This window comes from Oncorhynchus keta, chromosome 19 (assembly GCF_023373465.1).
Source record: "Oncorhynchus keta strain PuntledgeMale-10-30-2019 chromosome 19, Oket_V2, whole genome shotgun sequence".
Lineage (NCBI taxonomy): Eukaryota > Metazoa > Chordata > Actinopteri > Salmoniformes > Salmonidae > Oncorhynchus > Oncorhynchus keta.
Genome location: NC_068439.1, coordinates 76,128,269 through 76,143,535, shown reverse-complemented (window position 1 = coordinate 76,143,535; position 15,267 = coordinate 76,128,269). Strand labels below are relative to the sequence as shown.

The window sequence follows — 15,267 nt, the reverse complement described above, 5'->3', positions numbered from 1 at the left end:
GTTTAAAGATAACTGAACCATTATAGTTTCTTCTGGCCTATAGACTACTTTCAGGGTGAGTAGTCTAACATCAAGTTGTAAAATAGTGAACTCATGTTAGTCCTTTAACCAGTCCCCCTGTGTTTCGATTCTATCTGTAAAACCAATACAATACGTGACAGGGAGTCTCCACTAGACATGGGCATATCTAAGAAATGTCAAATTGCTCCAGGACAAAGCTTTGTAAGACAGACACCCGAGTTGTTTTCAGGGAGGGAGAACATGGATGGTTGAATAACTTACCACGCACTCCGGCGCCGACAGAGATGGCCGCCTCGCTTCGCGTTCCTAGGAAACTATGCAGTTTTTTGTTTTTTTTTACGTGTTATTTCTTACATTAGTACCCCAGGTCATCTTAGGTTTCATTACATACAGTCGAGAAGAACTACTGAATATAAGATCAGCGTCAACTCACCATCAGTACGACCAAGAATATGTTTTTCGCGACGCGGATCCTGTGTTCTGCCTTACAAACAGGACAACGGAATGGATCGCATGCAGCGACCCAAAAAAACGACTCCGGAAAAGAGGGAATCACGGTGGTCTTCTGGTCAGACTCCGGAGACGAGCACACCGTGCACCATTCCCTAGCATTCTTCTTGCCAATGTCCAGTCTCTAGACAACAAGGTTGATGAAATCCGAGCAAGGGTAGCATTCCAGAGGGACATCAGAGACTGTAACGTTCTGTGCTTCCTGGAAACATGGCTCACTGGAGAGACGTAATCCGAAGCGGTGCAGCCAGCTGGTTTCTTCACGCATCGCGCCGACAGAAACAAACACCTTTCTGGTAAGAAGAGGGGCGGGGGCGTATGCCTTATGACTAACGAGTCATTTAGAATTCCTCACAATCAAATGTAGACCGCATTATCTACCAAGAGAATTCTCTTTGATTATAATCACAGCCGTATACACCCCCCCCAAGCAGACACATCGATGGCTCTGAACAAACTTTATTTAACTCTTTGCAAACTGGAAACCATTTATCCGGAGGCTGCATTCATTGTAGCTGGGGATTTTAACAAGGCAAATCTGAAAACAAGACTCCCTAAATTTTATCAGCATATCGATTGCGCAACCAGGGGTGGAAAAACCTTGGATCATTGTTACTCTAACTTCCGCAACGCATATAAGGCCCTGCCCCGCCCCCCTTTCGGAAAAGCTGACCACGACTCCATTTTGCTGATCCCTGCCTACAGACAGAAACTAAAACTAGAGGCTCCCACGCTGAGGTCTGTCCAACGCTGGTCCGACCAAGCTGACTCCACACTCCAAGACTGCTTCCAGCACGTGGACTGGAATATGTTTCGTATTGCGTCAGATAACAACATTGACGAATACGCTGATTCGGTGTGCGAGTTCATTAGAACGTGCGTTGAAGATGTCGTTCCCATAGCAACGATTAAAACATTCCCTAACCAGAAACCGTGGATTGATGGCAGCATTCGCGTGAAACTGAAAGCGCGAACCACTGCTTTTAATCAGGGCAAGGTGTCTGGTAACATGACCGAATACAAACAGTGCAGCTATTCCCTCCGCAAGGCTATCAAACAAGCTAAGCGTCAGTACAGAGACAAAGTAGAATCTCAATTCAATGGCTCAGACACAAGAGGCATGTGGCAGGGTCTACAGTCAATCACGGACTACAGGAAGAAATCCAGCCCAGTCACGGACCAGGATGTCTTGCTCCCAGGCAGACTAAATAACTTTTTTGCCCGCTTTGAGGACAATACAGTGCCACTGACACGGCCTGCAACGAAAACATGCGGTCTCTCCTTCACTGCAGCCGAGGTGAGTAAGACATTTAGACGTGTTAACCCTCGCAAGGCTGCAGGCCCAGACGGCATACCCAGCCGCGCCCTCAGAGCATGCGCAGACCAGCTGGCCGGTGTGTTTACGGACATATTCAATCAATCCCTATACCAGTCTGCTGTTCCCACATGCTTCAAGAGGGCCACCATTGTTCCTGTTCCCAAGAAAGCTAAGGTAACTGAGCTAAACGACTACCGCCCGTAGCACTCACTTCCGTCATCATGAAGTGCTTTGAGAGACTAGTCAAGGACCATATCACCTCCACCCTACCTGACACCCTAGACCCACTCCAATTTGCTTACCGCCCAAATAGGTCCACACACGATGCAATCTCAACCACACTGCACACTGCCCTAACCCATCTGGACAAGAGGAATACCTATGTGAGAATGCTGTTCATCGACTACAGCTCGGCATTCAACACCATAGTACCCTCCAAGCTCGTCATCAAGCTCGAGACCCTGGGTCTCGACCCCGCCCTGTGCAACTGGGTACTGGACTTCCTGACGGGCCGCCCCCAGGTGGTGAGGGTAGGTAACAACATCTCCTCCCCTCTGATCCTCAACACTAGGGTGCGTTCTGAGCCCTCTCCTGTACTCCCTGTTCACCCACGACTGCGTGGCCACGCACGCCTCCAACTCAATCATCAAGTTTGCGGACGACACAACAGTGGTAGGCTTGATTACCAACAACGACGAGACGGCCTACAGGGAGGAGGTGAGGGCCCTCGGAGTGTGGTGTCAGGAAAATAACCTCACACTCAACGTCAACAAAACTAAGGAGATGATTGTGGACTTCAGGAAACAGCAGAGGGAACACCCCCCTATCCACATCGATGGAACAGTAGTGGAGAGGGTAGCAAGTTTTAAGTTCCTCGGCATACACATCACAGACAAACTGAATTGGTCCACTCACACAGACAGCATTGTGAAGAAGGCGCAGCAGCGCCTCTTCAACCTCAGGAGGCTGAAGAAATTCGGCTTGTCACCAAAAGCACTCACAAACTTCTACAGATGCACAATCGAGAGCATCCTGGCGGGCTGTATCACCGCCTGGTACGGCAACTGTTCCACCCTCAACCGTAAGGCTCTCCAGAGGGTAGTGAGGTCTGCACAACGCATCACCGGGGGCAAACTACCTGCCCTCCAGGACACCTACACCACCCGATGTTAGAGGAAGGCCATAAAGATCATCAAGGACATCAACCACCCGAGCCACTGCCTGTTCACCCCGCTATCATCCAGAAGGCGAGGTCAGTACAGGTGCATCAAAGCTGGGACAGAGAGACTGAAAAATAGCTTCTATCTCAAGGCCATCAGACTGTTAAACAGCCACCACTAACATTGAGTGGCCGCTGCCAACACACTGACACTGACTCAACTCCAGCCACTTTAATAATGGGAATTGATGGGAATGATGTAAATATATCACTAGCCACTTTAAACAATGCTACCTTATATAAGGTTACTTACCCTACATTATTCATCTCATATGCATACGTATATACTGTACTCTATATCATCGACTGCATCCTTATGTTATACATGTATCACTAGCCACTTTAACTATGCCACTTTGTTTACATACTCATCTTATATGTATATACTGTATATGATACCATCTACTGTATCTTGCCTATGCTGCTCTGTACCATCACTCATTCATATATCCTTATGTACATATTCTTTATCCCCTTACACTGTCTATAAGACAGTAGTTTAGGAATTGTTAGTTAGATTACTTGTTGGTTATTACTGCATTGTCGGAACTAGAAGCACAAGCATTTCGCTACACTCGCATTAACATCTGCTAACAATGTGTATGTGACAAATACATTTGATTTGATTTGAAGGGGAGAGGGTGGAGGGAACCATCTAACACAGCTTGTATTTCATTCTCCAAATGTTTGATTTCACATGAAGACAGAATCTTTCCTTCCACAGCTAAAGCTATCGTATTACACATTTCTTACAGGAGCTTCCGAGTGGCACAGCGGTCTAAGGCACTGCATCTCAGTGCAAGAGGCGTCACTGTAGTCCCTGGTTTATATAAAATAAGTTTTTGTCAATTCATTGATCACTGTAGTTTAGCCGAGTTTTCAGATACTCTGGTATAAACTGAAACAGATAAGCATTTCACATGGACCAGACACATTTCCATACGCTTTACTCAAGGGACCTGAGGTGCTGTTGATCCAAGCAAAAAATGTGTCACAAAAAAAATGAATGAATCATTTCACTGTTCATTTTACAGGATTACCTACTTGTTGTACGAATCGTAGCCACCTCTCCCTTTCGCGTCAGCACAAACGATGAGGGAAGATTTTGAATTAGCCCCTCGTGGCCCCTCCTCCACTGAGGCACAGCTATTGGAGGAGAAGTCTCAATCACGTTGTCACACCTGAGTGAGTTGGGATCACTCCCTATTTTCTGTATGATGTGAAATGAAAGAAATGTCCTCTGTTCTCGAAGCGAGAGAGTAACTCAAAAGGCGACAGACAGCTAGACAACCCTCACAATCGTCCCGTTTATGTTCATTGACTGTATATGCCGCTCACAAAACTCTTGGCTTTCGTAGAATTATTTCAAAATTGAGCACATTAAATGGCGATGAGATGAATGTTGCAGAGAACACGTTGAAATATGTATCAAGTTTTATCTTGCACGGATGGTATAGCACTTTCTCTCGTCTATAAATGCAAAAATAATTGCAAGAGCCGAGGATTTGCTGAATTGAACATGATCTGCAAAGAGAAGGAAAAATATATAATTCACTGGCCAATTCCTATGTGGGTGTCACGCCCTGGCCTTAGTTATCTTTGTTTTCTTTATTATTTTGGTTAGGCCAGGGTGTGATATGGGTGATTTATGTGTTTTGTCTTGTCTAGGGGTTTATTAGATTATTGGGGTTGTGTTCAGTTTAGTTGTCTAGGAAAGTCTATGGTTGCCTTGAGTGGTTCTCAATCAGAGGCAGGTGTTTATCATTGTCTCTGATTGGGAACCATATTTAGGCAGCCATATTCTTTGGGTATTTTGTGGGTGATTGTTTCCTGTCTTTATGTTTTATGCACTCGTTAGGACTGTTACGGTTTTCACGTTTATTGTTTTGTATCCTGTTCATGTTTGAGTTACATTATTAAATCACCATGAACTATAACCACGCTGCGTTTTGGTCAGCCTCTCCTTCCCAGGAAGAAAGGAATGCAAATTCCAAAGCGATGGTGTACACAGTCGCCTATATATAGAGTGGAGACTAGAGTGATGCGCAGCGTGCTAGCTAAATATAGGCTACCGGCACTAATCCTAAACTTCCTGGAATTAGTTAAATTGACGTGGCCAGCTAAGCGCAACCGATCTCATCCTCTCAAAAGAGACCTTAAAGACACACTCCAGCTATTTTAGAACTTTTCCTGTTGATAAACAACATACCACATATAAATGTACACACACGACTCTGCTCCCAGGATGCAGGAAGGGGCCTAGGATTCTTCCCTGTAGTCTCCGTCTTGACCTCCAAACCAGATGGTGTCTGCACAACATCAACACTATATTCGGATTCAGACAGGCCCCAGTTTACAGAATTCATATTAGTAACATAGTCATTCCTCCTCCTCAGAGCCCCCTCACAGAGTGAAGTCTCAACCCTGCACTAGCCAAGCGTTACATATGATGAGGAGGAATGGCACTATTCCTAAAATAGATTCCATAAATGTGGGCCTGTTTAGATAGGTGCAGCTTTGTTGGAAGGAAAAAGGCGTCCAAAACAAAATGAATGTCTTCTTCATTTGTTTGTTGGAAAAGAAGATCAGGTGGATCTTTACACCAGTCAGAATAATTTCGTAAAACTGGACCACCTCTGGGCCTATAAAAGTATTTTCGACTTCTCTACATCAGTGTTATGTATATCTGAATTTTTAGTATTTGTTGTACTGTAATAATAGCTCATAGGTGGGTGATTATATGAATCCAAGCATACCATACAATTATATGATCAACTCTTTTGCAAAGGCCAGATGACATCATAAAGCGTAGGACATGAGATAACATTAACAGTGGCATGCTGTTAGTTTTATGTAAAGCCCAAACAGAATCCAAACCATAAATAAACCTACACCTGATCAATACCATTAGGAATGATAAATGTGACCGACCGGCTCAACTCGGTTTTATGTAGCAAATTTTGAAGTGGTGTATTTGACATTGGATAAAAGTAGACATTGGATAAAAGTAGACATTGGATAAAAGATATAACATGTTATATCATACACTACAGTTGAGGAACAAAGGGAACGTAATTCTGCTTTTAAAGTTCATAAACTTGTAACCTCACTTTTGAAAAACGGACCTTGAATGTTTAGGTACACCTACTGGAGAGCTCTTCTTTGTCTACACCCATTCAGCATTGTTCACACCCTCTTAGGAGTTAGCCCTACTCATCTCTTTAAGGATTCACATGTGAGGCCATGTGCTAAACAGAGTGAGTACGGTAGTGTACTAAACAACCAAAAATGTCAAGACTAAAATCTGGTTTATACTACGTCTATCGACATGTCTGTAGACAGTTGTCGCAGTGACATCATGAACATTCTATTGACATGTCTGTAGACAGTTGTCGCAGTGACATCATGAACATTCTATTGACATGTCTGTAGACAGTTGTCGCAGTGACATCATGAACATTCTATTGTCGTCCGACATCAAACGTGATGTTGTTGTTATGAAAACATCCTACTCTGCTTCCACTGGCCATTCCACTGATTTTAAAACTCAGTCCTCCAGAAAGTGGAGAGCATTAGCAACATTATCACAATTTGTCGTGATATCTTTCCAAAAAGCCACATTGGAAAGGATTACCTACACATACTGAGCAGCTCATGTTATAGACAGAAGCATGCTGCATGGCGGACCAATCCAAACTCATCTCTCAGCATGTCCAGCCCAGCCATTATCTCAGCCAATCATGGGTAGTGAGAAGGTTCCCAGACTTTTTCCGTGGCTAAACCAACTAGGCTCTTAATTTAACAATTTTATTCATATTTACAGATGGCATACAAGTTTGTTATTAAGGCACATAAAAGTTCACATGTTCCAGAAGGCATTTCTGGCAAAAAAATGCATTTTGATAAAAATACATAATGTACATTCAAATGCTTCTTCTGTGAAGTAGTGACACGCGACATACACCTAGTTTCCTGAAACGAGTCAAAAACATAGTTCTTGTAAATTGCCCACATAATGCCAGATAAACCATTTCTGTATGGACCTTGCTTATTGCACGGGTTCATTGTCATGCTGAAACAGGAAAGGGCCTTCCCCAAACTATTGCCACAAAGTTGGATGCATAGAATCGTCTAGAATGTCATTGTATGGAACTAAGGGGCCTAGCCCGAACCATGAAAAACAGACCCAGACCATTATTCCTTTTATACACCTGTCAGCAACTGGTGTGGCTGAAATAGCTGAATCCACTAATTTGAGGGGGTGTCCACATACTTTTGGCAATGCAGTGTATATTTTGCTCATGTCTAGAGACAACCACAACATAAATTATATTTGAGACTGACCAGCTTTCTGTCCGAAAAAGCCCAATTCTGGTCTTTTTCCATGAATTTGTATTTTGACAAATCAGATGAGGATCAGAATTAGGCTACCTATGTAAACACAGCCATAGTAGACCAGACTCGTCCAGTTCCTGTAACGTTTGATCAACCTTCTGATAGAATCATCACAGAACCATGCAGATTAACAACACGCTTTAGTGCTCCCGGTAATAAAGGTGGAGCGAGGTTGTGCTGAAGTGACTGTCACTGTACTGGCTTTAACATGAAGTCGAAGCTGAAAATAAATCTGGGCATCTTCTCCCCTGTCAACTACGATGGTCCCAGGGACCGCTATCATCAGGGGGTAGGCTCCAGTCACTCAAGTCAGCCAAGCAAATGATAAAAAGACAAATGGCTTAATCGAAATTGTGAGTTTAACAGGTTTCTCAATATGTTTCGAGTTCTGCACCATGACTAGCACAGTGGTTCTAGAAGTATCTCTCTTCGCTACCCTCTTTCTTTTCTGTGCAAGAACTCATCAATCATACATCCCTCCATTCTATGATAGCTGTTTAAGTTGGTCAAATGTAATATATTTTCAGGATATAGAGGACATCCATGAGTTATGCATGTTTTCACACAATAATAGTTTTGTTCACTAGACTGTGTTATAATGGACACGACTTACAACAGATCTGAGTTGACTTCATGATAACATACACCACAAACATACTCACCCACCAAGTGCAGTATTACTATTGAAGATATTGAACTTACTGCATAGCATAATGTCGGCATTCAAAGAAATGTCCTGGGCGTCGGTCACAAAATATATAATCCTTCATTCATCACCAATCCACAAATTACAGTTTATTTTACTTTCTTCAACATTTTTTCTCCAATCGCGTTCATTCTCAAATAACTCTTAAATGAAATAAAAATAGTGTTCCAAACAATATGGTTTGTCCTGAAAAAGCCTGCAGCGTCTCCTCACCGAGGTAATTATGAACCAAATCTAGTGTGGATGTTATCCATTGCACTAGCTCTAATTTGAAATTGAAATCCTGAGGCCAAGTTTATTTGCATCCCCTAAAACCCTATGCAAGCTTGTGGCTCAGCATGCAACATAAACACTGACAAATTACCATGAGATGTAAGAAAATTAAAAAGAAAGAAATGTGACAACATTATCTACAACTTATTACAAGTTGAGTAACACTATTTTAGGTCTTTGTTTTGCCTGAAGGGGTGGGAGTCATTTGTGTGTTATGTTAGCCAAGAGCACTTGCATGGTGTACATTTTAGGACACCTTTAAGGAGCATTGACTATTGGCTGAGGAGGTCCTAAAATGTATACATTTAAATGTTTAGTCATTTAGCAGATGCTGTTGTCCAAACTGACTTACAGTAGTGAGTGCATACATTATTTGTACTGGTCCCCCAGGGGAATCAAACTCACAACTCTGGCGTTGTAAGTGCCATGCTCTACTAACTGAGCCACCGTACATAAAATAGTTTACATGGCGAATAATGAAGAGCTATTCACATATGGTGGCCTATGTGTGATCAGACTCCATAATGCCCTGAGAAAACAGCATTTATAAATAAATTGTCCTTGAAAATCCTTCTAGTCCCCTGCAGGATTGAAGGTATACGCTTTCAAGTCAAATGTAGTTTTCAACTGGTTCTATTCTATATAGTTATCATCTCTGTTGCCTTTGTACAACAATACTGGTATGATGGCATTTCTGAGCAGCTTGCGGGCCCCGCCTGTCTCTTGACAGATGGGCCAGCAGGATAGATGTCGATTGGGACTGTTTGGAGAGATGGGGCGTCTCTGTTGAGCTTTGAAATCAATCTAAATGTCACATTCTTCCAAGCTGTATTTGAACTACATATAACCACTTCGAGACAGATGCTATGGATAAATCCAGTAGCCTCCTTCTTAGCATAGACATGCAGTCATTAAGACGTTCTATACTCAGTAGTACTGTAATCCTTTAAATTTATTTGTAAATGCTTATACACTGATGTGTAACGTAAATGGTTACACTGGAACTGCTGTACTGCACATTATAGATGTCTACACATCTATAAGACTTCACCAAAGGGTGGGGCGGCATGGTGGCCTAGTGGTTAGAGCGTTGGACTAGTAACCGGAAGGTAGAAATCTGTCATTCTGCCCCTGAACAGGCAGTTAACCCACTGTTCCTAGGCTGTCATTGAAAATAAGAATTTGTTCTTAACTGACTTGCCTAGGTAGATAAAAAATAAAAAAGGGAGCTAGATTAATCTACAACATAACATGTTTGATCCCCCTGTCTTAAATGTCTGTCTGTAAGTGCCATATTAAATCATGCGACACTCAATAGTGATACATAAAAAATGTATGTTGTTAAAGAGTATTGGTTATACTTTTTCGGGCTTGACAGGCAACGGTGAGTGCTTTTGTTATAGTGAAGGCTTTAAAAGTTAACAGGTTAGCAGGGTATTATTTAGGGGACACAAAGACACAGATTAGTAACATCTCAAAGGGAGACAGGTGATATTATCCGTATTTTAAGCTTTTGTATTTGTCTGTGTGTGGGGGGGGTCATTAATAATGGAAGGAAAAATAGATGCTCACAATGACATATGACTAACAGTTATGTTATGTGTGTTTCCATGGCAACACGTTGCCTTTAAAAGCTGAATAAATGTAAAGGTGTTAAAAAAAATCTTCAATCTCCCGTAAGACTTGAATGTAAGAGCAACACATTATGTTTTTCTCAGGTTAGAGATTAACCTGAACACAAAACTACTTAGAGATTAACCTGAACACAAAACTACTTAGAGATTAACCTGAACACAAAACTACTTAGAGATTAACCTGAACACAAAACTACTTAGAGATTAACCTGAACACAAAACTACTTAGAGATTAACCTGAACACAAAACTACTTAGAGATTAACCTGAACACAAAACTACTTAGAGATTAACCTGAACACAAAACTACTTAGAGATTAACCTGAACACAAAACTACTTAGAGATTAACCTGAACACAAAACTACTTAGAGATTAACCTGAACACAAAACTACTTAGAGATTAACCTGAACACAAAACTACTTAGAGATTAACCTGAACACAAAACTACTTAGAGATTAACCTGAACACAAAACTACTTAGAGATTAACCTGAACACAAAACTACTTAGAGATTAACCTGAACACAAAACTACTTAGAGATTAACCTGAACACAAAACTACTTAGAGATTAACCTGAACACAAAACTACTTAGAGATTAACCTGAACACAAAACTACTTAGAGATTAACCTGAACACAAAACTACTTAGAGATTAACCTGAACACAAAACTACTTAGAGATTAACCTGAACACAAAACTACTTAGAGATTAACCTGAACACAAAACTACTTAGAGATTAACCTGAACACAAAACTACTTAGAGATTAACCTGAACACAAAACTACTTAGAGATTAACCTGAACACAAAACTACTTAGAGATTAACCTGAACACAAAACTAGAGATTAACCTGAACACAAAACTACTTAGAGATTAACCTGAACACAAAACTACTTAGAGATTAACCTGAACACAAAACTACTTAGAGATTAACCTGAACACAAAACTACTTAGAGATTAACCTGAACACAAAACTACTTAGAGATTAACCTGAACACAAAACTACTTAGAGATTAACCTGAACACAAAACTACTTAGAGATTAACCTGAACACAAAACTACTTAGAGATTAACCTGAACACAAAACTACTTAGAGATTAACCTGAACACAAAACTACTTAGAGATTAACCTGAACACAAAACTACTTAGAGATTAACCTGAACACAAAACTACTTAGAGATTAACCTGAACACAAAACTACTTAGAGATTAACCTGAACACAAAACTACTTAGAGATTAACCTGAACACAAAACTACTTAGAGATTAACCTGAACACAAAACTACTTAGAGATTAACCTGAACACAAAACTACTTAGAGATTAACCTGAACACAAAACTACAAAACTAGAGATTAACCTGAACACAAAACTACTTAGAGATTAACCTGAACACAAAACTACTTAGAGATTAACCTGAACACAAAACTACTTAGAGATTAACCTGAACACAAAACTACTTAGAGATTAACCTGAACACAAAACTACTTAGAGATTAACCTGAACACAAAACTACTTAGAGATTAACCTGAACACAAAACTACTTAGAGATTAACCTGAACACAAAACTACTTAGAGATTAACCTGAACACAAAACTACTTAGAGATTAACCTGAACACAAAACTACTTAGAGATTAACCTGAACACAAAACTACTTAGAGATTAACCTGAACACAAAACTACTTAGAGATTAACCTGAACACAAAACTACTTAGAGATTAACCTGAACACAAAACTACTTAGAGATTAACCTGAACACAAAACTAAGAACCAAGAACCTTCACTTAATGTGAGAGCAGATGCAGACAATAACATCATTTCAGGATCAGACCCAAGGCACCCTCTCGAAAGCACACAGATCAAATGGGCATCTTGCCCAGTGCCTGCCCACTGTTGGATTAGAACAAGGACATTGAGGAACGTTTTAGCTCAGCACACGTGGTAATGTGGGAACTCTAATTTTCAAAACAATTACTAACTTAAAGTATGAAGTGATATTCACTGAAGGCTATATGTTCTTATGTCCTCAGTTGGCTGTTAGCTGGTCTGTTGTTAGGTCTGTACTTAGTTGGCTGTTAGCTGGTCTGTTGTTAGGTCTGTTGGCAGGTAGGTGAACACAAAACTAGGTATGTTGAACACAAAACTACTTAGTAGGTGGGCAGGTAGGTGGGCAGGTCTGTTGTTAGGTCTGTTGTTAGGTCTGTTGGCAGGTAGGTGGGCAGGTCTGTTGGCAGGTAGGTGGGCAGGTCTGTTGGCAGGTAGGTGGGCAGGTTGGTGGGCAGGTAGGTGGGCAGGTCTGTTGGCAGGTAGGTGGGCAGGTAGGTGGGCAGGTCTGTTGGCAGGTAGGTGGGCAGGTTGGTGGGCAGGTAGGTGGGCAGGTCTGTTGGCAGGTAGGTGGGCAGGTAGGTGGGCAGGTCTGTTGGCAGGTAGGTGGGCAGGTTGGTGGGCAGGTAGGTGGGCAGGTCTGTTGGCAGGTAGGTGGGCAGGTAGGTGGGCAGGTCTGTTGGCAGGTAGGTGGGCAGATTGGTGGGCAGGTAGGTGGGCAGGTAGGTTGGCAGGTAGGTGGGCAGGTAGGTGGGCAGGTCTGTTGGCAGGTAGGTGGGCAGGTCTGTTGGCAGGTAGGTGGGCAGGTCTGTTGGCAGGTAGGTGGGCAGGTAGGTGGGCAGGTCTGTTGGCAGGTAGGTGGGCAGGTAGGTGGGCAGGTATGTTGGCAGGTAGGTGGGCAGGTAGGTGGGCAGGTCTGTTGGCAGGTAGGTGGGCAGGTCTGTTGGCAGGTAGGTGGGCAGGTAGGTGGGCAGGTCTGTTGGCAGGTAGGTGGGCAGGTTGGTGGGCAGGTCTGTGTGAGAGGGGTAAAGGATCAAATAAAGGTTGTCCAGAATGGATGCACATGTTTGTCTTTAAAGAGCCACTGCCCCTAAAAAACAGCTGCTCATTCAGAAATCAGCCTACGTGGCATCGATATGAGTCAGAAACATTTGTTATACTGTCAAAATTGACTACAAAGGTTAAATAGGATAGTTTTGGTCATAAAGTCAGTCTCGTCCCAAACTGAGTTGTGTGAGATTTGTGGTGATGACTGCATCACAATGTAAATTAAGGTTTGGTTTGATTCACTCCTGCGCACATGCCCACAAATAATCATCAATTCGTAGTGCAGCTATACATGACCCGATAATAATGCCTGTGGTAAATTGCCTTTGGATTGACTTTGGATATCCCTATGGTGCTAGTTAGGGACCATCTGTAAATTACACAATGTACATGGGACAAGATTTTACAATTACAATGGCTCGAAATATGAATGCCGTAGTGATTTACACTCGTACCTATATAAGGGTTGAAAATGACAGATTTGGGCATTGATAAGTGCCTAAAATGGAATGGTGGCTGTACAGTAACATGTTGTAAATTACGTAAAAGGTCAGGCTCTGCGCTTCACAACCCTGTATAGGTTTTGACTGACAGCCGTTCTGAACTTGAGCACCCCACGCGACAAAAGGTTGCCTCCTTCCCTCCCGCTAATTGGGCAAATTTTCCTATTTTTTGGTTGTCTGGGTAAAGGAAATGCTGAAAATGAAGAGGAATTTATGTATTTTGAAAGATGAGACGTTGAAGATTATAACAAATACCGCTTTGATGGCATACAAGCAAGCCAGTTCACATTTCCATGTCATAAACTCATGTCATATACAATGTCAACGTTTATGACCACTATGGTTGATGTACAGTTACAAGATGTCATGGCGTCATACCCTGAGTTGTGCTGAACAGAATGAGCCTATGTTTGTCTATTGTGAAGAACATTAGCAGTGGAACACGCCCCCTAATGTACTCATGACTCCTTTCCATGAGTACAGTATTACCACATGTTTCTCTGAATTGCCTTGTGAAAGCCTAACAGTCTTAGATAGTTTTTATAACATAGCTAGTCATGTTGGAAATAGAACAAACTTTCAAATGATGCTCACCTGATTTATAATGGGCCATTTTTGGGATTGCGTAAACAACAAAAGTAATTGTGTAAAGGCGGGGATGCAGGATTGTGTTCCAAACGAAACAAGTGTGCTTGCTCTTATTCCTCAATGGCACATCAATGGCACTAAATCCAAGATGGCGTAGCAATCTTTGTCTTCGTCTTGTCGTGTCCCGTGTATATATCTTTTTATGTATTTTTTCTTTGCATATTTAAAAAATATATTTCTCTTAACCTCAACTTCAACATACTCCCATGCAATCCGCCTCACCCAATGTGGCATGGATCTGCTATTTTCTTTATTTTAGAACCGGAACCCCCCCATCAGCTAACCTTTAGCACGGACAACTCTTGCCAGTCTGCACGGCGCGATTCAAACCAGAGCATATCGGACTTATTTTTCTCCATATCTCCAGATTCCTACCGCAAGCTCTGAACCTTTTCACCTGGATAATCGCAGATTGCTCAGCTGCTATCTGAGTGGCCACTCCTGGCTAACGTCTCTGTCCGGAAGCAAGCACCAATTAGCCTGGAGCTAGCCTATGCTAGGCCCATCTCCCGGCCAGCTGAAGAGGTCCATCAGCCACTCCTTGGGCTACAATAACTATTTTGCCAATTGGCCTGGTCCCCTTTTACTGCTGATACGGAGCCCCGCCGATCCAACAGGCCTTTTTATTTTTTTCAACAGGCTCTTCCTTTCGCGATGTCCCCTGAATGCCCATCTGTTAGCCTGCTAGCCGCGGCCCGCTAGCTGTCTAGAGCATATCGGACTGTTAGCTGAAGAGGCCCATCGGCCAATTTCTTCGGCCAATATCCCTATTTTGACAATTGGCCTGGACCCTTTTACTACACGGAGCCCTGCTGATCCATCACGACTGATCTGCCGACGTAACCACACGAGGGGGCTACAACAGACTTCTTCCGTCCCTTCTGCTGGCTTTCTCGCCCCGGCCCGCTAGCTGTCTGAATCGCCATGTAGCTACCCACTGGAGCCCTATGATCACTCGGCTACGAATGCCTCTCCCTAATGTCAAAATGTCTTGTCCATTGCTGTTTTGGTTAGTGATTATTGTCTTATTTCACTGTAGAGCGTCTAGCCCTGCTCAATATGCCTTAGCTAGCTTTGGTTCCACCTCCCACACATGCGGTGACCTCACCCGGTTTAAATGATGTTTCTAGAGACAATATCTCTCTCATTGTTACTCAATGCATAAGTTTAC

General features: G+C 42.5%; 1 protein-coding gene across 1 annotated transcript; it reads right to left on the bottom strand.

Moving 5' to 3' along the window:
- Positions 1 to 12,221: 12,221 nt before the first annotated feature.
- Positions 12,222 to 13,030, bottom strand: LOC127909067 (hepatitis A virus cellular receptor 1-like). Its single transcript, XM_052468966.1, has 2 exons — positions 13,024 to 13,030; positions 12,222 to 12,910 (listed from the first exon to the last, which is right to left on the bottom strand). Exons 1-2 carry the CDS (start codon positions 13,028 to 13,030, stop codon positions 12,222 to 12,224), a joined length of 696 nt encoding a protein of 231 aa, XP_052324926.1.
- Positions 13,031 to 15,267: the final 2,237 nt, after the last annotated feature.